Raw genomic sequence first — 27,673 nt, forward strand, 5'->3', positions numbered from 1 at the left:
AGTTGCTAACTGTAGTCAAGCCCTGGATAACAAGGGTAGCCAATGGTAGGCCGTATGTATGGCAGCAGGATTCGGCCCCTTGCCACACCTCTGGGAAAAGTCAAAAATGGTTGTCTGAAAATTTCTACGACTTCACCAGTCCAAATGTTTGGCCTCCAAACTCCCCAGACCTTAACCCCATGGATTATTTTGTATGGGGCGCAGTTGAAAAAGACACCAATCGCACTTCCAGTAATACAAAAGCCCAGTTAATGGATAAAATTAAAACAGTTTTTACGGCCCTTCCCAGGGAGACTGTAGCATCAGCTTGTTCGAGGTTCCGAAGCAGAATTGAAGCTGTGATCGATGCTAATGGTGGTTATTTTGAGTAAATCTTGTTGATAGTATTGTAATTAACTCTGCCTGTAATGTTTTTTTGTCAATTCATTAAATTTAATAGATACAAAGAAGATTTTCTTTTTCCTTACGAAACTGTCAAATTTATCCCGAACACCCTGTATTTGACAGGAACTTTTGATATGCTTTCTTCTTTTCCTTCACTGCGTCTTTAACTTCCTGTGTCCACCAGGGGGTTCTGATTTGTTTATCCTTACAACCTCACCACATGCCTCTCTGGCAGAATCAATGTTTTCTTCAGAGTTTGTCACTGAATCTCCAAGGTTTGATTCCTGTTCTCAAACTCTTTCATTTTTTCTTCAATAATCTTTGTGTATTTTAGTCTACAGTTCACATCTGAGAGCTGCTCAACTTTTATTCGCTTTAAAACTTTCTTACATGTTATTCTTTTCAATATGAAATTCAATTTTATCCTGCTCAAGACTAAATAGTCATCACTTCCAATTTCAAATCCTCTGTACACTCTGGTGTCCTGCACCAGGGAGAAAACATCACTATCAACAATAACATAGTCAATGAGACTTTTCTTATTCCTTGCCTCTTCTCTCCATGTGAATTTGTGCACATTTTTATGTTGGAACATGGTGTTAGTAATAACTAGTCCATGTCCTGAGCAGAAATCCAACAGATATTTGCCATTATTATTAGCTTTGCTCTTTTCTCCAAATTTTCCCAAAATATTTTTGTATGTCTCACAATCATTTCCTACTCTGCTATTTAGATCCCCAACAAAGACTAACTTTTCATTTTTCATTGTGTCAGTTGCTTTTTCTAAAGCCTCAAAAAACTCCTCGACTTCTACCTTAGTAGAACCTTCTGTGGGACCATAGGCACAAATAAGTCTCATTGTCCAGTTCCCCATTCTCATATTTGCCCACACTACTCTACTTGAGACTGACTGCCATTCAAGAAGATTAGCCTCGTATTTTGTGTTGAATACTATGACTACTCCTTCTTTTCCTTGATTGTCATTGCCTGAATATAACATTTTGTATTTATTGGTCAGAAAGATCTCACCAGTTTTGGTCTTTTTTGTTTCAGTCACCCCTATTATGTCGATCTGGTACTTATCTAATTCCTCAGCTAGCTCCATTTCTTTGCCATTCAGGCTTCTTACGTTGATAGTACCGATCTGTAATTCTGGTGATGTTGAGTTGGGGTTTGTTATCAGATTTGTTCCAGTAGCCGACTTTTTGCTGTTCGCCCTGGTTCCCTGGCGAAAACAACGGGGACCTTGTTTAACTGGGCGACGCCCCAGCTGGCATGAAATTCTGTCATGTTGTACCATCATTTTTTATTTTGGTTTAACCAATAAGAATACAATTTGGTCGGCTAATTCCCAAATTTCCAGCCCATCCTCGTTCATTCAGTATCCAAGTAGATACCCAACAGGGTGCACCACGAGATGGTGAGGATTGGACATTAGGTCAGAAGCTCTGGTCGGTTCTCCACATTCCTTTAAAGGCTATGGTGGAGGTCTCCTCTCAGTTATACAGCTTTGACCCTTAAGCACCCCACTTAATAGATTTTAATACTTAAATCTATCTGTACACAAGCTTTCTATATATATAAACATCAACTCAAAAAACCTTTCAAGGATGGGCAATAAACATTGGAATTTAATTGCAAGATTTTTTTTTTTTTTTGCCATACTCTGCACAAAATACTTTTGTAAATATTTATCATTGTGGTTGGGTTTGTGAACTTCTAAAACTTCTTTTTTTTGTTATAACAGAAGATAAACAACTGTGATTTAGATCATAAGGAACAGTACCTATAAGACTATTTTCTCTAATTACAACACAACCTTGTTAACAGAAAGATGCTTTTAAATTTTTATAATACAACAATCTCTGACACTGTTCATTAACAAGCAATATTCCTCTGGTAGGAAAGACCTGGGTTCGATTCCTATCCTAATGTGAGGAACCTTCATCTGGTCTCTTTCAACTAAAGGTGAGTTAGATGGTCTCATACAGAGGTATGAGGGTTTTTTTTCACCCAGAAACTCAGGTTTTTCATCCCTCAGAACAGGCAAATCGGCCCCATGAACACACACATCTGCAGACATAAGACGCTCCTGGAATAAAGATTAATAACCAACCTATTCTGTATGATTTCGGTTTCAAACACCTACATAGTGACGTGTAGATCTACATGTGAGCTGATGGCAATGGTAGTAGCAATGATGCGTTTGGTTTTCTCCATACCATAAAAGAGCTGTTACCATTTATAAGATATGTTAAGGTAAGAAAAGTTATCTTTCTTACAGTTTATAGAAATCTAAATCCATCACCCACTCTCCCAGCAATATTGCATTATTAAAACTTTTACTAAGAGAGCCATAAATCTCTGTTCAAATGGAACATCACAGCTGAACTTATTCATGTATGCTACACTATGTAATGGCTACAATTCCATGAGAATTAACAAAATACTGCGCCTTCTTTCAATTCTTGCCCTTCTCTAAATACAGATTATAGTAATGTGATCACTATTCCATATGTCTGAAAAAATAGCCAGAATTTTTTTTTTTTTTTTGGATGGGGGGAGGGTGCAGGCAGGGGAAATACAATCTCTGCACTGCTTTCAAGCCTTCTTGAAATTGACCACTTGTATCCATTCGCCAAAGAACTAACTGCTTTCTCTCTCTCTCTCAATTCCTACATGTGTAGTATAGGGTTCATCGTGCTTGAAAGTTAGAAAACTAGAAAATCAGCCAACATCCACTTATAAAAACAAGTGTATCTGTAATCATGACTACAGACAGTCAGGTCCAGCAGGCAATTCCTCAGACACAACTCAGTCTTTTTATATGTAGGCTTACAAGACTGAAATGGAAAAAAAAAACTACTATTCGTTGCAGCAAGCTCAAAATGCGAGAAGCTTTTCTAGAATCTGCAGCTGCCCTTAAAAACGGACCTAATAGAAAACTGGAAGTAATTCAAATAAGAATAGTTACATTTAACACTTTTCAAAATATGGGAAGCAATAATTCCTAGATATCTTGAGTACAACCTAGGCTTCCCACTAGAGATAATTGAGAGTTCCATCTGAACTAGAACTCTAGAGTGTAGTTTACTGTTCCACTTTATTTGCTTGTGTGCGTTACAATTCGTACTTTATCTCTTAAAGATAATCTTTGTGACAGACAAAATACTGTAAGTATTAAAATGTAGTTTAATTCAGTTCATTAAATATTCAATATGGGGTGTTAAACACTATAATGGCTTAACATTATCAAAATAAGTCATTTCATAGTGACTCTTTATGAGTATCTCATTCTAGTCTATGTTTCAGTAATAACCACAATTCAATATGGTACTTCTGCAATTCCCCTGCTATCAACAGAACTGAAGATATGGATATGCTAATTCAACAAAATGATACTTTTTGTTTATTATACCAGTAGTGTTTTGGTTTCAGATGATAATAGAAAAACTGAAGGTCTAGTTTCCTATTAAGAAAAATAGATATGGTTTAACAAAATGAAAATGAGCATCATGAATGTTGCAACTGAGACCATGTACGAGGGTGGTCTGGAAAGTGTATGTAGGCTTAAGCTGGCCTGGTTGGCCGAGTGGTTAGCGTATCTGCTCTCCAGCCAAGAGGCTGCGGGTTCGAATCCTGCGTAGGAATGATGTTTGTGAGTGTCTTCTCCCAATATAGACCGGGTCATCATGGGAGTAGTAGACCCAAAACCTCCCACAATGGGAGAGGCCTTCACTCTGTAGTGGGTAGAAAAATAGGCTGTTAATTTTATTTTTATATATCTGCTTACAGTCAATGGTGAAGAAAGATCTGTGACAAATGTATCTAGAAAAGGAAGTGTGTTCTAACTTTCAATTTCACTGTATGTATTTGTGTTGTTTAAGTGGCTGAAGAAAGTGTAATGTCTGGAAGCCATGGGACCACACAATGAAAACATTGTCAATGTATCTAAGCCAGACTTTGGATTTTAAAGTGAAGGGATCTAGAGCACATTGCTCAAAAGCTAACATATAACTTTCATATGGAAGTAAAAAATAACACTGGGTTTATAAGGTCATAATAATTATTTAATAAACCTACTAGTTTCAGCATTTAAGCTAGTGGCTTCACCTGGGTCAGGATGGACACATAAATATGCAACAAGCATTAAATATGAATCATTACATAACTAAAAACAAATCTGTAGTTCGGATATAATCTTTGTAACTCTTCTTTGCCCTGTTTCCACAGCTTCTTTATCCCCTTGGAATCTGGGAGACTAAACCTGCACACAATCTAGGCGTGGTCTTATCAAAGCCTTATAAAGAGACAAAATTACTTCCTTATCCTCAGATGTCAAGGTTTGCATCAACATTACAATTATCCTCTAAGTTGTATTTGCAACTTTTGCTCTGTGACCTTTGAACTTCAAATTCCTATCCAACCAATACACCAAGATCCCTTGCCGCATCAGTTTCTTGTAGCATAATCCCACTAATATAATGTCACTCGAAATTTCATCACACCAAAGTGCATAACTTGACACTAACATCAAACTGACAGCCATGATCATATCCTTAGATTAGCTCTACTGTCACATTCCTGAATACTAATAATACAGTTGATCCTAATATCTTCATTTTCCACTTGATTGTGCTATAATGCTGTTGGCTCATTTCCCTAATTTTTCTCAGAACTCTCATGTCTGTGGTTTCTAGTCTTTATCAACGTATTTCTAACCTAACTCAGACCCATAAGTTAAAATTGGTGTTTTAGTGTTTTGAGTAACAATTTTTTCTTATTCCATATAAGTCTATTCACGGTACCCCACTATACCAACTTTGTTTATTCTATTTATTTCCATTCCCCCCCCCATCTTCGCTAAAACTCATACCTAAATAGATGAAGTACTTTATCTATAGATTATTCATTAAGAATGATAGCACAACATGCAAGTATAAATATTTAATAATTAAACAAAGATAATGCAAGAGGCATGTTGCACTATCCTTTTGATTCCACTATATATAATTATTAAATATCAATATATAATCATTAAATTTAACTGTTGGATGACATTTGGCCAACCCTTTCTGTATGTGTGTGTGGTTGCTGCGGTAGTAGACTAGTATTATTAAAGACTCATGGATAGACATTTAGGTATTAGAACTCAATTACTTATAATGGATCATCATTGAAGAAATAAATGAAAAAAATATTTAAGCAAATAAAAAATTTCAGACTTACCAATAATTGTAAGTTTTAATATTCGGCTACACTGAATAGCAAATGATAGATCCGAACTGTCAAAGATGGTTATCAAATCTCCATCTATATATAGTACACATACATATTAAAATCTATAACAAATATTACTTAAGTTTATTTAAATTATAACATGTATAATAATTATGAATACAAGTGCTACCCAAAAGTTCCTTGCCACTACTAGTTGCATCAGTCGAAGAATTATTTGTTAAGTATTGCCACCATTGTAGCTTGCAGTTCAGATGGAACTGCAAGACAAGAACTATTTGGTTCCCTACAAATTACTTTCTGCTTCCCAAAATGAAATTACACCTGCAAATCAAACAACTAGAATAATCAAAGAAAATGTGTTGAATGATTTGTAATTCTATTTCATAGAAAATAATTATTATCAAATATGAGTTAGCATCATCTAAATATGCATACTTTGTAGATTATCTAACCATAAACACATAAAAATGTAATATAAATTGTAAGAAAACAATCACAACATTAGAATAATTTTTAACATCGTTCAAAATATTAGAATATTCCAAATTTTTCCAATTGGTTTTGAGGAGAGCATAGAAATATATTTCAGTAGCTGTAAGACTGACTCATATGTGAGGAATTGTTTGCGTGTGGACTTCAGTTAATCATTTGGTAAACACTGGTCAAAAGAGTGACATCAGAAGCAAAGAAATTTCGTATGGTGTCTCTACACAAAGGCCAAACTCAACAGTTCATAGCTAAGGAATTGAAATGTTCTCAAGCAAGCATGAGTATTTTCATGTAAATGCAGTTAACTGCTCAATTATTTATTCCGCTCAGTCATTTTTTTAAATGCATGATATGAAAGAATCTTACTGAGAACCACTACAGGGATTTGTATAATGGCGCTGGAGCATAGCTGGAGTAAATGTATTAGTCTTAAAAGAGATTATGTTGAAAAATAAAAATAATTTTGAAATTCTAAATTCGTTTTTTTTTTTGTTAGGCCGAAAACTTTTCAGATCACCCTCGTACAGGGGAGAAGTGAACATTTCACAGGACCAGTTTTTTGCACCCCCTTGATACTGCTGAAAGTTATAAGACCTGCTTCATGTATTAATCTGGAGGAGTGTACTTCATAACTTACATAATATACAGCTCTTGTCTCTTGCAATAGAACAGAAACACTGTGGCAGAATTGCCACCATTAAGCAGGGGGAAAAGAAAGAGATTATAACAGTAACATTATAAAGTAATAGAATTAGACACACAGGGCAGTGTCCACAAGTTGACACCACCTTCAGTGTATGTATGTCACTAGCTAGGTGCATTTTTAAATGCAGTTTATACACCACAAAGTTGCACTTTTTGGTAGAATTTTATTTGTAAAATTAGCATTTGCGAACTGTTTTAATCAGCGGCGTAGCTTGGGAGGGGGGGGGTTTGCCCTGGTGGCACCTTGAACCTTACTCTATACGTCGTTTTGACTTTTTCTAGTATTTTTAGTGTGTATTGAAAGGGGTGGCAAACTCAAGGACCACCCCAGGTGTCAAAAGCTCTAGCAATGCCACTGGTCTCAATGATATTAAAAATCTCAAACACAATCTGAACCGATTTCAAGTTATATACATACATGGTCGAATCATCTAATGTCACTTGTTTTATATCTTTTCATTTAGCTTACATGAATTGTCCCTTCGTCACCTATTCCATTTACCATCATGTATCATTCATGATACTCACATGATGTTCTCATGGGCCTGCATGATGACTGGTTGAGGCAGGCATAGAAGATAAGTGCCCAGTCAATTGTTCTTCAGGTGTTTTTTGATTGGTTGTGTACAGTGACCTCTGTCTTCATTCTTGGCAGGGGTAGTACTGCATGACTTGTGTTTATTGCACCACTGTAAGTTAATTTTACATTATCATTAAGAAAGACTCACAAAATTGAACCTGAGATCTCAATATTCTGAAACTGGTTCTGTAGGTAAAGTATAAAGGAAGTCCATCAGTTTAGCTACAAAACGAGCAATAATAAAAAATCACAATCAAGGGCTTAGTATTAATTTGTGAAAAATACAGCTTGACTAGAACCACTGCAAATACAACAATTAAGAACAAAGAGGTGTTGGAAAAAATGAAAGTGACAGATTCCTCAACCACTTTTTTTTTTAAAGAGAGAGAAACAATTGTTGAAACGGAAAGACTGCTAGAAATGTGAATTAGAGAAAAGCAAATGAAAGGTAATTCTGTTTCTCAGGTCTTTATTTGTGAAAAGGCAAATATTTTTAATGAACTAGTTAGTTAATCATCTTCATCAAATGCTCAATTCACTGAGTTTAGTGCCTTTTATGACTGGTTTGAAAGGCTCAAAAAGATGGGTATTAAAAGAATCACCTCAAGCTTAGCATGCACAAGATCAAGACAAATAAAGCTCTTTTGTTATTATTCAAGTTTTACATGTAATACATGTTAATATGCATAAAAACATTAGTTATGAAAAGTTCCAAAGCCTTAAATTAAAAGAACTGGGAGCAATAAAATTTTACTTCTGGGTCTCCTCTGAAATGGATAACCTAAAACTTAAATGGTTACATCATGCCATTTAATGATTCATGTTTGTAGCCAGTATACATCAGAAAAATATGTTCTCAACTTGTCCAGGTGAAATGGCTATAAGAAGGGAACTGACAGAGTTTGACAAAGGCATCATAGGATGCAATGTTCCGGGCATCTGTTGACAAATTGGACAATCTCGTTAAAAAAAAAACCAAGAATATGGATGGGTGTAGCAGATGCCTGGTGAATGTCTATTACCAGAGTGCATAACTCCAAATATGAAATTCAGAGGTGGGGGTGTGACGGTATGGTCCTGTTTTTTTCCTGATTTGGCTTTGGAACTCTGTGGTGCCACGAACACTGAAAGGTATCTGAACATTCTGGGCAATGCAATGCTTCTTATGGAACTGACTGTCTTTTCCAGCAAGACAATACACTGTCATAAGGCTGCTGCTGTAATCGTGTAGTTTGTGGACATCAACACACTTGACTAGCCTCCACAGAGCCCTGATCTCAACTCCTATTGAACATCAGTGGGATGAACTGGAGCATCAGATGAGGTCAAGGAACATCTACCCCACAACAGCCCAGGACCTCAATTACATGCCTACAGTAAGAATGGTCCAAAATTCTCACTGATCGCTATTCCATGTTTGTGGAAAGTTATGCCATGTAGAATTTTTTCTGCAGTCATCACAGCAAAAGAAGGTCCTACATCTTATTAAAGTGGGTGCTATGGCTCTTTGTTCCTCACATTATGGTGTCCACTGATGTATATGCAGATACACTGCTTGGAAAGACATCTTCATTTACTTTCTGCACCAAATGACTGCATTATAAACAGGTGTTCTCATATTTTCTGCAACTTAAAATTTGAAACAGGATGCATTTAGTCAGATACTGTGTTTGGTGCTACAATAACTTTCTTGCTTACTTGTAGTGTAGTGTTTGTGGGAGGAGATGTGGTTATTCTTTATGAAGGTTCCCTTCCAGTTGTCGTTAATTACACAAATTGTTGCTAAATGCTACATAAGGCTAAATGTTTCTACACTGTATTTAGTGATACACTAAAACTATTTGTTTTTTTTTTTTTGCTTCTACAGTAGTGTCTATTTGGAATATTTTTTTTAATTTGTGTTTGGAAAGAAGAGATGTAGTTAGTAAAAATCAATCTATTCCTGAATAAAAATGAATCCCTCATCCTTCTATGTATTATAAGTGAACTGCATTGGTTGATCTCTAACAAAAGACTATCGTATGTAAGATATGTATTGCTGATAAGACAGAAGAACTACTGGCAAAAAAAAAAGAGAAAAAAAATATGTAAGGAATATAGGATTCACAGAAGAGTGGATAATTCTGATGAAGATCAGAAATTATTTATGTATATATATATTACAATGTAAAAAATGCATACAGAAGAGTGGATAATTCTGATGAAGATCAGAAATTATTTATGTATATATATATATATATATTACTATGTAAAAAATGTATACTGATCATCAATAAAATTCTTAAAACCATCAAAATAAATAAAACAGAAATAAATACATATAATACTACAAATTGTACGAGATAATTTACTCCATCAACCCACATGTATTCTTGCCATGCCTCGAATCTTTTAATGACTTATTAGTTCGTTTGATCAGTCCCTCCCTACAGTTATTTACTGATCTACCAATATACAGGGTGTTCGGGATAAATTTGACATATTTATAATTAATTATATTTTTCCGTAAGTTACATGTATTAACACACACTTCTCTTCATTTAAAAGTTTGGACCCTTCTTCATTCATATACAAGATGTCAGAAAGGATGGATAGCTGGAACCCACCTGAATCATGGAAGAGAATAACTTGTATCATGATGATTCGTGCCCGCCATCAAAATAAGGATATTACGACTGCTGCCCAATGCTCCCTGAATACAGTAAAAACAATCAGGCATGAACTAGAGACTTGCAATGGTGACTACGAGGATGTAGCAAGAAGAAAGATCCCTAGCAGACGATCTGATTGCGTTCGTACAGCAGAATTCCTCGCAAATCTGCAGGAACAGGTGTTGAAGAACCCTGGCATTGGAATTCGGGCTTTGTTCGTGGAGTTGCTAACTGTAGTCAAGCCCTGGATAACAAGGGTAGCCAATGGTAGGCCGTATGTATGGCAGCAGGATTCGGCCCCTTGCCACACCTCTGGGAAAAGTCAAAAATGGTTGTCTGAAAATTTCTACGACTTCACCAGTCCAAATGTTTGGCCTCCAAACTCCCCAGACCTTAACCCCATGGATTATTTTGTATGGGGCGCAGTTGAAAAAGACACCAATCGCACTTCCAGTAATACAAAAGCCCAGTTAATGGATAAAATTAAAACAGTTTTTGCGGCCCTTCCCAGGGAGACTGTAGCATCAGCTTGTTCGAGGTTCCGAAGCAGAATTGAAGCTGTGATCGATGCTAATGGTGGTTATTTTGAGTAAATCTTGTTGATAGTATTGTAATTAACTCTGCCTGTAATGTTTTTTTGTCAATTCATTAAATTTAATAGATACAAAGAAGATTTTCTTTTTCCTTACGAAACTGTCAAATTTATCCCGAACACCCTGTATATATATATATATATATATATATATACACACACACAGCTGTTATTTATTATTGGTTAGCTATATTTTGCAAACAAAGCACTTTTTCTCTTCTAAGTTTTTTTTCTTCATGCCCATCATAAATTCAAACATTCCTATCCAGAATTCAATCATGTTATTTGTTCCACCCAGCAACATACAGGACACACACATATTATATTAAAAAGAGATTTTTTAATAATTCATTTGTTAGTAAGTTTCTATGCATGCCTGTTCTTTCTTTCTCTTATATGTCATTTGCCATATGAAATGATAATTCTGGCCATTGGTACTCATATGACATATGAATACCAAAGGCTAGAATGGCAAAATCTCAAATGGCTTATTAATCATGATTCATACATTAATCACATTAATTTTTGGATTGCTTTTGGTAATCCAAAAGTCATGCACATCAAAGTTGAAGCTGAGCTGCACTGAAATGTTTCAATTCTAATTATTCGTTTAGCCTATAGATGGCACCCTAAGGACTACTGGCCACTATCATGTAGCCTATCCGCTATGTGTCAGTATTAGGCATCCATTGCATAGTTTTGTTTACGAGGAAAGCAAAATGGTACTTTCCATGGAGCAACGAGGGTATTTTGTAATGTTATTTTGTCTGTCGTTCTTACACAAATGTTGTGGAGGAGTTGTCAGAAATATCCCAACTCCTTAAAATCTGACAATTGCAAGATCAATCAAATGCTTTTGGGAAATTGGATCAGTTGCAGACAAACAACAGCATGGAAGACTTTCCATTTTTGACTGAGGCTAAAGTGTCGGCAGTGCACAATGTGTTGCAATATTCACCTTCAAAGAGTGTTAGAAAACTCTGCATAAACAGATGTCATATGGCAGTGCTTGGAGAGCCACCAAACAAAGCTTTGTCCATAGAAGGGACTCATGGTGCAAGAATATTAGGTTCTGATAATAACATTTGAATCTAACTGTAAACAAAGTAATTGTTTTGTCTATAGTGGCAAAGGTGATCATGCAGTTTTGTTTTGGAAAAGTGACAATACATGTAAGACAGCTTTCGCTAAAAAAGGGACATACTTAGAACTATAAAACAGGTGATTATGATAAACTGCAAAAGGTAGCTTTCAGATGTGCCATGATATGAAAAACTACATGGTAACTGAATGAGTAGTGCATGGGAAGTGGTATCTGAAGGAAGCCATAATAATTGACTGCACTCCTAGAACAAGGAGAATTAATTGCTTGCAGGAATGTGAAAAATAATGCTACAGAAAAAGATATGTTACAGAACATATATTGTATAAAATGTGATAAGCAATCATATGAGTACCAAAGGCCAGACAGTAACAAACATTGTGAGGAAAGTGAAATCAGACTAAAAAAGTTAGCTGAATGGGTTAAAACAAATCTGAGCAAATTCTTTCACTATACAGCAATCATGGTAAGATAACCTTAGTAAATACATGTAGCAGGAATGTGTTGAATGTGCAGGAGACAGCCAAGATATTATGTAATCATTTTGTAAGGTATACATTCCCTACACCCATTAATTGTCTGGAAGCTGAAATGGATCTAAATGAAAAAGACAGAGATGGAAGAGGTAGAGGTGTTGAAAATACTTGAAACACAGCACTGGGTTTGGATCAGATATTAGCATGTTTAAAGAAATGTGCTAGAATTGGCTATGCCCCTAACCTGAAATGAGTATAAGGAAGGCAAGACAATTCCATTATACAAGAGTGGAACTAGAAATGATGAAGCCAATTATAGCCCAATCTATATCTCTAGAGTAGTTAAGATGTTAAAAGAAGCTGGTAAGAAAATAACATCTGGAATTGGATAGATTACTGAGCTTTCTAAAGGAGACAGCAAGTGAATAAAATAAGCTGCCAAAATGGACATTGTAAGTGCATTTTCAGTTAATGTTCTTAAGGAGAGGTATGGTACCAGGAATTACACTGTTCGAGGCTCTCTCTCTCAATGAGCAATTTCCTGGAGGTGCTTACATAATATACATTGCAATGAGATTTCTCAGTACATTATCTTTCAAAATCAATAAGGAAAATTACCTTCATCTTTATATTTGATCATCACCTCATCATTACTAGTTAGTCTTCCTCTAAATACTCTTTGCATCATAAGGACAAGTTCATCATACGTGATATCTTCATTATGAATTGGAATTCTTCTTATGTCATCACCTAGCTGGGCTTTAATAATCAATTTGCCACTGAGATCCAACTGGGGAAATCCACTATCATCACTGCCAGTATGAAAGTTATTCAAGGCCATTATCTAAGATTAAAAACAGAATTAACATCACTCCTTGGCAAGTCCTTTAAAATTTTTAAGAGAATTTTTATTTTTCTAATTAGCACAAATGAGTTGCGATGCAAAAATATTTTCTGCAGGTTTTAGAGGCCATATTTTCATTAAGCATTTCCCATCCAATGAAGTACAGTGATTTCTCAATTATGCAATTACTTTGGGAAATCAATTTACTGATAAATTAACTGAGGTCATGGATGAGGATCAGATCATTTGAGAAATCACTGTTCTTGAGCACAATCATAGTAATTTCTCTTTTAATTCCCTCCCCCACTGAATGCCATTAACAAATCCATCACTCTTATATAATAGGTTCATCTAAAAACAAAACTTTAAGTTAGAATCAACAGTCAGAAATGCTGACTACAAATCAGGCTTGAACAGCATTACAAATTGAATAAAAACATTTCCTATACATAATAAGAAAAGCTTTCATTATAATTTTTTTATGAAATACCATACTTGAAGTATAAAATAATTTCTCAACATTTCTTGTTCATATATATATTTTTACTAAATTAGCCACTAGCATTAAAGGTGTAAGTTATAAATATAACACTAAATGTCAGCAATTAAAAAATATATTTTACATAACTTATCCTTTCTTGCAGAATGCTTTTACTTTTTGTGCACTAATAATTATATATATTCAATTTATATACTGTATATAAGAATGTATAAGCAAGTTTTCGTATTTGGTTGATTTATGATTATGTTATGAAATGTGATGGAAACTATATTAGTGAAGAGAAGGCATCTATTACAATGATTAGTAAAAATAATGATACCATGCACCTACCTACCTGGGTAGTGTAAACTACATTAACTGCATAATAAAGAATAAATATAATAAGAAATTATTTTGAGAAAAATGTAATAAAAAGACAGAGATATAAAAGGATAATGAATAAACTTGGGATATAAACTAAGATGGAAAAGTAATGGATAAAAACAGATACAAAAGTACTGAAAAAAAAAAAAAAAAAACCAATGGTATTGTTGAATTCTGAATGAAGAGAAATTAAAATTATTAATGCTCTCTTCAGAATCCAACATAATCCAATCCACCATATCAAAGGCTACATTTGTAGATATTTAATGTAAATATTTTATTATAAACTATTATTCATGTAATTACCTTTGAGTTTTTTTTATTTAATTATTTAATCCAGGATATGTATTAATAATGGAAAGGACTCTATATAAAAATAACGTTCAGATAATTTAATTATTCCTATATTGATAGAAGAATTTGTGTTCATCATAATTAATTATATATTAATCGAGTTGAAAAATATCCTTTTATTTAGTTTCTGTATATAAAAAGGTATAATGTTATGTAATGCTCTAATTGTTTTCATGGAGACGAAGTTAAAAATAGAAGGAACGAGCATGTAGCGCATGAGTTATGGACGTGAGATGGAATTGATATAAGCTAGACAGTGAGAACAAGTTTTGACGGAAAAACGGAGTGAAAATATATAAATGGAAAGCGAGAGTAAACAAGGGCAGTGAATAGCAGTTGGTCAGCAGAGTTAGCACTAGAACTAGGGGCTGAGTACAATTGGAGCACTCAGCACAGTGCAAGAGAGATGGGGAAATAATTTATTGGCAGCACGGAGTTTAACACGTTCGCTGCCACGCTCCTCAGACATAGTTTGTTCCCACATGCCAAGCCCTTTTTGCATCTTCAAAGTCACTACGAGTAAACTTGTAGCCGGCTTATCAGACAGAATTTTGTTTCATATGCCAACTACGAGTAATCTCGTATTGATGAGTCAATGGTGTTGGGGCACAATAGACTGGCGTTTCAGCAATACATAAAAAACAAAAAACATAAATATGCCGTGAAATCAATGAACTATGTGAATCGAATGGCTTGGTGATAAAAAATAAAAATTTATACAGGAAAATCAGAATCCTCTTTAGCAAAAATGGGTCATGCATATGATATTGTACTCCACTTGATGGAAGTATATTTAGACAGGGGTTATGTATTGCATATGGACAATTTTCATAATTCTGTAGCTCTGACGGAATCGTACGTGTATGGAACGCTGGTAAATAATAGGAAAAACAATCCACCATGTGTTATTCAGAAGAAACTAAAGGGGAATTTGTCTGGTAAAGAAGATGTCCTATTGTAGTCAGCAAATGGAAGGATAAGAGGGAAGTTTTTTCCATTTCAAATATGCACAAATTCGAAATAGTTGAAACGCAAAATTGGAATGGTAAATTTCAATTAAAACCAAACATCGTTAGGGATTATAATTTGGCAGTCGGGCACTGATCTTTCTGATCAAATGCTTTCTTACTATTCCGCCTTATGAAAGACAATTAGATGGCCAAAGAAATTGGCAATACGCATTTTTGAGGTATACATTCAAAATGTACATAAATTTTAGAACATGATTACTGGAAATGCAATGACTGCGTTAAAATTTAGAAATCAATTTATCTCAGTTTTTGTTGGAATGGATGAGCTGACAGCATCAGAGAATGTTAGGAGGAATCGGGATTTTTATTATTTGGAAATTTTACCACCAAGAGAAAAAAAAGAATCGCCCAACAAAGGAACCCATGGCTGTCCCCTCTATTTGTTTGTAGAATTTTCCCTGCCAAACGAAATAGCCTGAGTTCATTGTGAACTGAAATATTGGGAGAAAATTTAGCTTGGATTAGCTCTAAAGTTTCCTTGAGTGGGACATTTGTGAATAAGGAGGAGACGTCAAAGCTGACCATTATGTCAGTATGTTGGAGTGTAAGGTTTTCTATGCTGGCTTTGAAGTGGGCTGAGTTTTTTATGTGTGATGGTGTGTTGGCAGTATAGTGTGTGAGCTCTTTGGCCAAATGTTTAGCTAATTTGTATGTGGGGAAATCAATGCCATCCACTATGGGACATAATGGCACATTTTCTTTATGTATTTTTGGGAGACCGTAAATACGGGGGAGGGGTGGTATAGAGTTAAACGGCTTTAATCTGTTGGTAACTTCTACAGGCCAAGAAGTGACTTTCTTAAGGAGCCTGTGAAGTTTTCTAATTTGTGAGTTGGTGGGATTGTAATTGATAGGGAGGTAAGTAGTCCAATCTAATAGAAGAGCATTAAGCTTACCTTTGTAGTCCTTTAGGTTAAGTACTACAGTTGCATTCGCCTTATCCGCTTTGGTGATAACTAATTCTTTATTATTTCTCAATTCCTGTAGAGCTTTAAATTCCTTGTTGGATAAGTTGATTTTGGGTGGTTTTGCTTTGGAAAGGACACAAGCTACATCCAGTCTTACACTGTTGGCAATTTGATGTGGATGGTGGCAGATTCCTCTTTCGATCTGGATCATAATATCCTCACTTGGTATTTTTCTGGGAGCAATGGCGAAGTTGTGGCCACGTGAAAGCACGTTGAGCTTCAGGGTGACTGAAGAAAGGTTGATTACGGTATTGGTAGCAAGTTTTGGATTGACGGTAGAATTCTTTTTTAATTTTTCGAATTTTTTCATCTGTCGGCCTCTTATCTTTTCAAATCCTTTGTCTGCAGCGGTACACGAGATGTCATGTAAAATAGACCACAGTTCATGATTTAAAGTGCACGAAAGTTCATCTTCGAGGGCACGAATAGCTTCATTAATTTCTGCTAGGCGAGACCGCGTGGCGGTGATTTGTTCGAAGTAATGCGTAGCTACCACGGTTGTATATATGGAGAGCTTTTTGCGAAACAAAATGGTGCTTGATTTGAAAAGATAAGAGGCCGACAGATGAAAAAATTCGAAAAATTAAAAGAGTTCTACAGTCAATCTAAAACTTGCTACCAACACCGTAATCAACCTTTCTTCAGTCACCCTGAAGCATTCAACATGCCCCCCACAACAAAGATTACTCTAAATCCATCACCATTCCCTACATCTGAGGCACTTCAGAAAAAATTACCAAAATTCTAAAAAAACATGACCTCACCTCTTGTTACAGGCCTTACAGAAAATTGGCATCCCTTATTCGCTCCACCAAAGACCAACCACTTCCCCTAGACCTACCTGGTGTATACCAGGTCCCTTGCAGTTGTAAACTGTCGTACTTTGGCCAAACAGGCAGGACAGCGAATAACAGAATTTCTGAACACAAGGACTACATCCGGTTTCACAAGTACAGCCATTCTGGTCTTGCAGACCATGCTCTGGATACACACCACAGAATACGGTGGAAGAAAGCTACAGTAATACACCGGAGCAAATACAAATTCGAAAGACTATTTATGGAATCAGCCTAAGCCCTAAGAAACTCCAAACCTCAACAAATTTGGTTTATGCAACTGCCCCAAATTTGGGAGGCATACATCAGCAGACCTTCAGCCCAACAGCCAAGAACACCTACTTAGCCTGCCAGAGGGCACCATCAGGACTTCTAGGAGAACGATAGCTTCATATCTTCATTCTCGGTTACTGTATTGTAGTGCCTTGTGTGCACCTGCCTTTTTGTAAGTTCCTTTTGAAAATGGCAATGTGACACAGCCGAAATATCGGAAATATTTATGAGAGTATAATTTAATTTATATTCGGATCTACGTTGTTTCAATTCCCTAAGTGATTTAGAAATGCATAACCAACGTAGCCTGTCTACGAGAAAGTATGCGTGTGTGTGAAAATTAGAAAGTTAACTAAATTAAAAAGAACACCCTCTTATGGAAGGTATCATGCAATACAGAAAGTTAAGTTCAGTTGCAGGCATGGATACCAGTTGAAATGGTGAATAACAGATTAGATATCTAAGTGATGATGCACATTGTTGATGCTGGTAATATTTTTTCAATCAAAAATGTTTAAATATATATCCTAAAAAAATCCATCAGTTTTATTCTGCTGGATTTTTTATGATATATTTTTATTGCTATTTGAACTTTATTGTGTTTGATATTTTTAGTGGAGATTTTTAACTGAAGAAACATTAATTTTTAACTGAAGAAACATTAATTTTTTAAAACTATGTTAGAATGTTGGGAAAATTTACAATGTGTGTGTTGGGGGGGGTAGGGGGGTGCAGAAGAGATGAGGGACATGTAGAAATGATCCCACAAGAGCACAGCAAGATTATTATTCACCAACTGACTGAGAAACCTTCCTATCAACCAGCAGTTTCATTTTGTGCTATCTGATGGCTGGCCTCCAGAAACCACTTTAATGCTGTAATCCTGAATAGAGGAAGTGGTCACTCTCTAATTCAATCATTACAGCCTGCTCAACAAGGCCCTCATCTGCACTGTGCAATAAGAAAAGGAGAGGAGAGAAACCTAATCATGCAACAGCACTTCATGCCTCCAATAAGCAAGGTGGTGCTTCACTGGACAATGAAAGTCATTACCACCTGATGATCTAGACAGCAATTCCTCCCCCTACCACCACCAAATAGAAAAGATATGCTTTTTAAGGAAGCAATACCTCACCTCACCAGAGCTCAATTTCAGAAAATGAGCCATACCACAGGAAGGTAGGAATGACTTGGCTAGGAGTGGCTATGTGTGTCACAAGCTCATTAATGGACCACAGAGTTTTAATATCTTTGTTAGAGATTAGGAAGCAGGGGTTCAGTTAAAGATGCGACTGTTCTGCCCTCTGGCTGGTGACAGTGATTGCTGCAATGACTTAGGAAGTGGCTAAGTTTATGGATATTCCATCCAGAAAAAAGTTACACGCTGTACTACAAAGAAGGAAATAATTATGACCAACTGAGGAGTATGCTAGGTTCTGTCCCATGGTATCAGTTGATAGATGGGAAACATTTAAAAATACATAAATGATGCATTATTAAAACGTGTCTCTAGAGTTAAAAGAACAAAGAGAGAGTAGGAGTAAAATGGATGTGCAATCCTACACCTAATAAGACTGCACACCCACTTGAGATTCATTAGAAAAAGATGTGGAAGAAATACCATGTGTATAAAAGAAAAAATGTATATGGCAGAATGATTTTAAAGAATGCCGATGGTAGGGAGGTAAATGAATCAGTTGATATAGTTGAATTACTGAGTGAGCACTTTGCAAGAATATATCATCCAGGTGGTGCCATTGCAGGAATGAATGAACCAATAGATTATTCAGGAATTGTGATGAATGAAGTGGAGGCGAGTACTCTATTACAAAACCTCAATGTCAATACATCTGTGGGATTGGATGGTATGTAAAGACACTGTCGTACGTGAAGCGGCTAAAGAATTGTCAGTGCCCTTGACCATTTTGTTTAATTTGAGTCTTGGATCTGGGTTAGTCCTGAGGGGGTGGAAAGAGGAGAAAATAGTTCCCCTGCATAAAGGAGGTTCCAAGACTGCTGTTGTAAATTACCGACCGATTAGCATATCAGGAATTGTTGTCAAGGTCTTGAAGAAATTAGTCAAAAGAAAAATACAGGATTGGATAAATGAAAATGGGATGCTGCATGGGGGATAACATGGTTTTGTGCAGGGTAGATCATGCCTCAGTAACTTGCTCACGTTTTATAACAGTGATGGCTGAACTGGATAAGGGTAATGGGTTTATAGTGATTCTACTGGACCTTGCTAAGGCCTTTGACAGGATACCACATGGAATTCTAATCAGTAAACTGCAGCATATGGGGATGGATACAGGGTTGGTTGATGGAGAGATATCAGAGAGTGGTTTATTCAGGAGTAGAGTCAAAAAGAAGGCTTGTGACTAGTGGTGTGCTGCAGGGTTCTGTTCTTGGACCACTACTTTTCAATTTGTTCATTAATGATATAGGAAAGTATCTGAGAGGAAGTGTTCACTTATTTGCTGATAATGCAAAGTTGGGTAGAGCAATAGTGATTGCACAGGATGTCAAAATTTTGCAAGATGATCTGGATAGTTTGGAGGACTGGGCTAAGGAAAATGGATGTCAATTTAATGTGGCAAAATGTAAGGTTATGCATTTTGGGGTGAAAAAGATTAGCAGCAGTATATCACATTGGTGGAACCTTACTCCAGGAGATTGATGAGGCCAGGGATTTGGGAGTGTTGGTGGATAGGGAGTTAGGGGCACATCGCAAAAGTGGCTAAATCACCTCATCAAATCACTTGGTTGCTGAAAAATATTTGAACAAGCAGAGACAAACAAGTTATTGTTCCTCTGTATTGAGCCTTGATAAGACCCCATCTAGACCACTGTACCCAGATATGGGCACCAGGGTTTCTTCTTGATGGGGAGGAGGTGGAGAGATTCCAGAGACGAGTGACCAAGATGATAGCAGGTCTATGGAATGAACCTTATGAGAACAGGTTGAAGATTTGTGGGTTGCAAAAATTGGTTGATAGGCAGAAAAGGGGTGATATGATTGAGAGATTCCAGACATTCAAATTACTGAAGGGTTTCTATAAGATTAATTCAGAAGGTATTTTTGAGAATAGGACTGGTGGTGGGAGGACTAGGGGCCATACATGGAACTGGGCAAGAATGTGGTTAGCAAGAGTGTTAGAGCTAGGTTTTTTTACTTGGAGAGTGGTGAATGAGTGGAATAAGCTGCCAGAGTCTGTTGTGGGTGCCATGACTGTGAATGAGTTCAAGGCGAGATATGATAGATACTGTATGAATGTCGAATAGTTGTTCTTGACATGATGTTAGGGCCTCCGTCGATGAGTATGTAGACTCCTTAGAGTTGCCCAAAATAATAAGGATGATGTCAGTTATAATAAAAATTTTAAGGAGCAGGCCAGAAGTTACAACTATTGTAAAGAAAGCTAAGGCTAAGTATGAAAAGACACTGGCCCTGTAAGCTAAAGACAACCCAAAAGAATTTTACTATTCTGCTGTAAATAAAAGAAAGAATTATTAAAGACTAACTCTACTGAATGCAAATGATATGCAGGCAACAGATGCAGAAGAGACTGTAAAACTAATGAGCACTTTTTGCTAAAAGCTATCAATCAAGTAAATGTAACATTGAGCTCACTATTACTCCTCCTCACTGGATAAAGAAAGTGAGGTATATGAAGTAGAGAGGGTACTCAAGCTTTTGTACAGACTGAATAAGAATTCAGCAATAGGAGCTGATGAAATATCAGCACAGATGCTTCAAGTCCTCAGCTGAATTGGCTGTGCCTTTGACCAAGCTATATAATTTGAGTCTCAGAGCAGGGAAGATTCCACAGGAATAGAGAGAATGTATGATAAACATTGAATAAGGATGGTGTATATATAAGCCAGCCTGGCTGGTCGAGTGGTTAGCATATCTGCTCTCCAGCCAAAAGGCTGCGGGTTTGAATCCTGCCGTGTGCATGGATGTTTGCGATCGTCTTTGGAAATACCAGTGGTGTATTGAGTGGCGGAGACAGGAGTTGTAGGGCAGGTGCCCTCCCTCGATGAGTCTTTGGACTACCTGGAGGTGTCAAATAATAAAAAATAATATAAAGACTAATGTGTCTAACTATCAACCTATCAGTATCTCTGAAGGGGTGGTGAAGATTTTGGAAAGGTTGGTAAGAGCTCATACAGAAATGGGTTTACTAAGGGAAGGCCAGGCTTGGATTTTATAATAATGTTGCTGCTGAGCTAGACAAGTGGAATGGATAACACACAATACTTCTGAACTTTTCTAAGGCTTCTGGCAGGTAGAGAATATGAGTGAATTATAAAATATTAGCATGGATAAGATAATGGCTGAATGACATATCTAAAAAGTGGTATATCACAGGTATCAGTCCTTGGTGCCTTGTTATTCAATTTTTACATTAATGACAATGAGAAGGAACTGACAAGACACACAGTTGTTTGCTAATGCAAAAATAGGCAAAGTAGTCATGAATATGGCTGATATACAGTACTTGCAAAATGATTTGAATAAACTGAAATTGTGGGCATGTGATAATGGCCAGCAGTTCAATGCTAAGGTCGCATCACTTTGATGCGATGCAATATTCGTCATTATCTTGGTGGGATTCTGCTAGAAGAAACTGATCAGGCTAGGGATTTTGAAGTTGAAGCTCAAGGGCCATATAGCAAAGATTGTAAATATAACTCAGAGGATAATTGTAATGCTGAACAACCTTAACATGTAAAGAAAAGACACCATTTTTACATGACATTGCTTGGACTATTGTGCACACAGATCAGGTCTCCAGATTTCCATTGTGATGCTGATACAGCAGAGAAACTGCAAAGTTGATAATCTGACACGTGACAATCACATGTCAGATTAGCAGCTTTGATCCAAAGAATGAACTCCATCCTATAGCATATCCTGGAGTGTATGAAGTTCCCTCTGACTGTGACTTAGCCCACTATGGACAAACAGGAAGATCTGGTAACATCTGCCTTGGAGAACATAAGAGATAGATTTTCTATCATCATTATGGCAAGCCAGGACCTACAGACCATGCTTTGGATATCCCTTTACACAGGATTAGATGGAAGAAAACTTATGCACTATATAGAAATTATTACAGGTCAGAAAGGACCACCATTACTGTCCGCAATGGATATGAAGCATTCTCTTAACCTTAACAAGTACGGCTGCATTAATATGCCAACAATCTGGCAGACTATCACCTTAAGATCAACTCCTACTCAACTGCCAAATTAGGACTTGGTGCTAAGCCATTCCCAAGTCAGTGCAGCAATCATTGTCACCAGACAGAGGCAGATCAGTCACATCTTTAACTGAACCCCTCCCCCTTCCTTGTCACTATACAATGATGCTATTATGAAATACCACTTTGAGAGGTTGCACTTTTATTGTTTGCAATCATTCATTTCTTGTCTCTAACAAAGATAATATCATACAAATATCAAATTAGAACTTTTATCCATTACCATTTGAATTGTTCCACTTATTCATTGTCGCATGTAAAGTGTGCAATGCTTTGCTCTGAAGATGTTGGTTTGAAATCCAGTGAAATATAAGTCAGTTAATAAACATCCTTTTATAACTTGAAAAGCTGAAAGTTTTTTCACTTGGTTATACTATAAGTTAAAGATACCAAGAAATTATATTCTGGTTTCATCCTTTATCAATTGCCTTATATCCCATAATGCAATGCACATATCCTTACAGACATGTATAATACTATGTATTATGGGAAGGGCCACTATCCAAACTGGTTTCGACCTTTATTGAAGTCTCATCAGTGGGAGCCAGACTCAGACGTGATACCAAGGTTGAAGTAATGCAGGTCCTCTTTCCATATACAAGTATCCAAAGGTTGTCACACTTATTACTAAAATACTTTGGATTAGAAATAGATAAAAATATTTTTCACTTAAGTTACTAAAGGAAGCTTACACTTGGATTAAGGATGAAACCAAGAATATAATTTCCTGGCATCTTTAATTTATAGTATCATCAAGTGAAAAAAACTCAACATCTATCTCTAATCCAGAGTATACCAGTAGTCAAAAGGTGTCACAACTTACTACTAAAATATTCTGAATTAGAGTTAGTTGTCGATGTGAAGTCATTACCATCTATATACAAGTAGCCCAGTCATGCAGTTACTTTGCACACAAACTTTGCTTACACTTGGATAAAGAAAGAAACTACGAATATGAGTTCTTGGCATCTTTAACTTATCATTTGGTATTATAATGCCATTAAAATTAAAATTAGGTATGAATTACCTTGGAAGACCAAAGTGGTTTCAGACATGGAAAATCATGTACAGATAATATCTAAGTTTTTAACACAAATTATAAAAAAAAAAAGATGAGAATTTAGTTTAGAGAATGCATTTAGTGATTATAAATGATTTTGAAAATATACAGGGAAAAATTATGGAGTACTGTATAATGGGGAAAAAAAAGATGTACATTACATTTAGTACAAAATATACAAATTTTATATAAAGATAAAAAAAAAATTACAATTAGGTAATAAATTAACAGAAAAGGTCAAAATTAAACAAGGTGTAAGACAGGGATGTTGTTTACTGCCAACTCTACTGAAATATACAAACTGATCAAATTATAAAATTATGGTAAACAATAAAACAAGGTATCCAGTTAAACTAGAAAAACTTATCAATGCAATACTGCATGCTGATGATCAGATTTTATTACCAAACAATGAAGATGACTTCAAAAATCTTGTCTTGTCAGATGTCATCTCCTTCCAGGAGGTTGACTACCATGAGCTTCCACCATGTACGGTTTTATGCTTCTCTTTTGCATTTGAAAGTCAGTTACGAATTAAATAAGCCAACAATATAACTTTAAAAGGTTTTGCAAAGAAAACAAAAATCATGGCATTTAAAAGTTGAGATTATATTCAATCAAAATAATTATACAAGATAAAATAATAGAACAGGTGGCAGTAATTATTTAGGTTGTATAATAACATCTAAAAAACATAGATGAAAAAAAAATTCAGAAAATCTGTGGAATTAAAAGGACACTGAATAAAAGAAGATTAGAAACTCAACTTATATTTTATAAAATAATTGCCACTCCCACTCTACTGTATGACCTTTAAAAGAAAATATCAAAGTAAAATACAGGCAGCAGAAATGTGATTAAGAACTATTAAAGGATGCACAAAACTAGGCCACATTAGAAAAGAGCTAGATATTTACAAGATATCCACATTAAGGAATATAGAGAAATGGAAAGAGCATTTATATAGGATGGAAAGATATCAACAACCAAATGAAGTGGATAAATACAGACCAAAAGGAGGAAACAGAGTTGGGGAGGAAGATCAGCTGCCTAATATCTGACAAGAAGAAATCAACGTGCCTTCACAATTTTACACAATCTCAAGTGCTTGGTCATGACAGGTATCTGAATCAGAAAGTGGCTACAATAATCAAACCATAAAGAGGAAAGTGGATGAAGGTCATCACATTTGTAACTATCATGGAAATTTTTGACTTCTGATTGTTCTGAAAGATGAGAAAGTGATTGAAAGGAGTTTATGTAAGAGGAATTGCCAATTAACCAAAATGTTCTCTAGATAGCATCAAGCATTTTTAGAGGTGTTTGGTGCATCATCCCAAGGTGGTGATGGGAGGTAGGATTGATTTGTCATTTTGACTGCAATAGGAGTTGCACCGGTGAGAAGAGTAATGTCATGAGGAAAAGGGACACCTAGTATTTATCATAGGAGGCTATAATGATTTGCAGGAAAGATTAAAAGTGCAGGTCAATTCAAGGTTAATCTGATGTGGAGATCTCAGTATTATCAAAGGTGAGAGGAAGTAAGTGGTATTTCTTGCAAGAAATAAGACAGTATTGTGTTTTAGTGCTACTGAAGTTGACAAGACTGTCCATACCCTATAGAACTATTATAGCTAGATCAGTTCAGCCAAATGAAAAACGAATGGAAAGCATTTTTATAGCCAAAACTATAGGATTTGAGATGTGGTGCTATAGGAGAGCACTGAAGTTTTCTTGGAACAAGAAAAAACTAATGAAGAGATATTAAGTTAAAAGAGCACACATGGAAGACCTTATAAAGTGCAAGATCATGGGACACACATTAAGAGGATCTGCAGGAAACACATCTGGAGGGAAAATCTCCTGGCAGACCAAGAATTTCTTGGGTTGATGATGTAAAGAAATGGATAGCTATTATGAATGGATAGGTAAAGAAATGGATAGCTATTATGAGATCAAAAGAATGCAGAGAATCGGACACTCTGGCACACCATGATGTGCACACTTAGAATGGAGAGAATGAAAGACTTCAAAATTTGCATTCCAAGTGATCCAAAGAGTGTTTTCTGTTGCTATCTGCCAAATACTTAATTCATATAATAGTTCTCTTATGTGTGAATCATCAAACCAGACAGTATTGTTATCAGTACCATCTGATATGTGATCAATACCTCATACCCTATATCTTTCATTATAACTTGAAAGATATAGGGTATGACGTATCTGGCATGGTATTAAATTCATTTAATATCATTAACTCACTGCCCATTCAAACAATGCACTTCTTCCATTTATTTAATAAAGAATGGTATAAAAACAAAACAATGAGGGTAACTGATTTAAAAGAGGAAAAAAAGGGTTCATTTCCTTTGCTGCTGAAAACAGATGGGAGTGGTCGAATAGTATTAACACCAATGAGTTACTTAAAAAAGAAATATTTCACTAAATTACTAAACAGATAAACCCATTCCTTATCCATAACCGTTTAACAAGCCACATGACAAATATTTTACACTTATCCGCAGTTTCACATGAAAAGACGGTCTTGCACTTGCATATAAATGAAACTGTGACATCAACTAACGACTAACTACTGCTACTTTATAATTCACGTGCATAGTGAAATACTAGTAACCATTACAAAGTTCAGATAACAATAATGACTTTAATTCTAATAACATAATTAATTTCCGCAATGAAGGGTTAAAAAATAATAATAAAAAAATACATTTCCATCAAAGTTAAATTCAAACTTCAAGCCCGTCCACACATATACCCTTTCCGCTCCTATTTTTTAAAAAATTATTTTCCATAATTTCATTAAACTATTTATGTCAAGTGAGCCCATAAGCATTACTTATTCAGTTAAAAAAAAACAAGTTACGCTGTTTCTCATACTTCATGAGTCATCATTCACAAAACTGAGTATAGCGCCGGCGAATCCGGCAGCATATGAAAACTAAATATGATATAATTTTAAAACAATCTTAATGAACGATAATGAGAGCACACATCAGTAATAAATAATTACCTATTCAGACACTACAACAACCTCCCAACAAGAACAATTACACTACGAACTTTGGCATTACAACAGAATTACCACAACCGTCACCAACTCACAAGTGCCAACACACACATAGCACCCGTGATACAGCAATAGAGGGCGCACTATATAAAAGTAAATTACTCATGTTTATTTTCTTACAATAAATCATACACGTCACATTAACAATCGTGCATGATTTTCACAGCACGAGATTGAAATTACACTGACGAGTAGTGTACAATGCTTTCTTTCGAATAGTAGAGATGCTTCAGTTATAATTCAAGCTGAGTTATTAACACTGTCAGTTACTGCGATATTAAATGATTCAATTTTTAGAGTTACTATTTATTATTATATATACACGTGATTCTAATTTTAGTTACTTTCATGTGACTGTTAATTTGACATGGTGCGTAAAAAGAAACGTGGAACATGGCTAATAGCCCACACGTAGGAAGTACACTTAGTATAGTATACCAGAGAAATCCCAGTCTTGCGTATCCGTCCTTGAGACAACCTTCCTCGCTGGCTATTAGTAATCAGCTACCAGAACACGAACAACTCTTTGAAGAAAATGAAGTATTAGATGAAAGCGTATTGGATTCTTTTTGGTCTTGGATAGTGTGTCTTGCAAGCTTTGGAATTGGGCTCCTTATCTTTGGAGTGCATCATGCTTATGGTGTTTTTCTGGTAGCGTTTTTGGGAGATTTCCAAATCACTAGCGCTAAAGCAGGTAAGTTTTGTTATTGTTCAAACTTTAAAGCTCTCTAATATCGTATAATATATGCATTGCTGTAGAGGGAAGTGGAGTAATTTCTGTTTTGAATATTCGATAACATAAAAAAAATAAGCCTGCATAGCTCAGTCGTCAGCAACGAAGTTCGCTGTTGAAAAGACTGCGAT

The 27,673-nt window shown here is 35.8% G+C and overlaps 2 protein-coding genes across 4 annotated transcripts in view; one reads left to right on the forward strand and one right to left on the reverse strand.

The window, feature by feature from the left end:
• LOC150099300 (protein TFG-like) overlaps positions 1–26,883 on the reverse strand; it is a 79,561-nt gene extending 52,678 nt beyond the window's left edge. For 2 of the 3 annotated variants that reach the window (XM_090403328.1, XM_090403327.1), the window contains exons 1-3: positions 26,753–26,882; positions 12,839–13,064; positions 5,614–5,697 (exon numbers count right to left, since the gene is read on the reverse strand). In XM_090403328.1, coding sequence (XP_090259454.1) covers positions 5,614–5,697; positions 12,839–13,061 — 307 coding nt within the window. In that variant the 5' untranslated portion in view covers positions 13,062–13,064; positions 26,753–26,882. Of the gene's footprint in view, positions 1–5,613; positions 5,698–12,838; positions 13,065–26,752 lie in introns of all 3 variants that reach the window. The other variant, XM_090403330.1, reaches the window with a different exon arrangement.
• A 143-nt stretch (positions 26,884–27,026) lies between these two features.
• Positions 27,027–27,673, forward strand: part of LOC150099301 (monocarboxylate transporter 10-like) — a 33,104-nt gene continuing 32,457 nt past the window's right edge. Inside the window, exon 1 of the mRNA XM_090403326.1 lies at positions 27,027–27,503. Coding sequence (XP_090259452.1) covers positions 27,203–27,503 — 301 coding nt within the window. The 5' untranslated portion in view covers positions 27,027–27,202. The remainder of the gene's footprint in view (positions 27,504–27,673) is intronic.

This window comes from Typopeltis vanoorti, chromosome 14, assembly GCF_054136105.1.
Source record: "Typopeltis vanoorti isolate ZY-2024b chromosome 14, IOZ_Tvanoo_1.0, whole genome shotgun sequence".
NCBI classification, from domain to species: domain Eukaryota; kingdom Metazoa; phylum Arthropoda; class Arachnida; order Uropygi; family Thelyphonidae; genus Typopeltis; species Typopeltis vanoorti.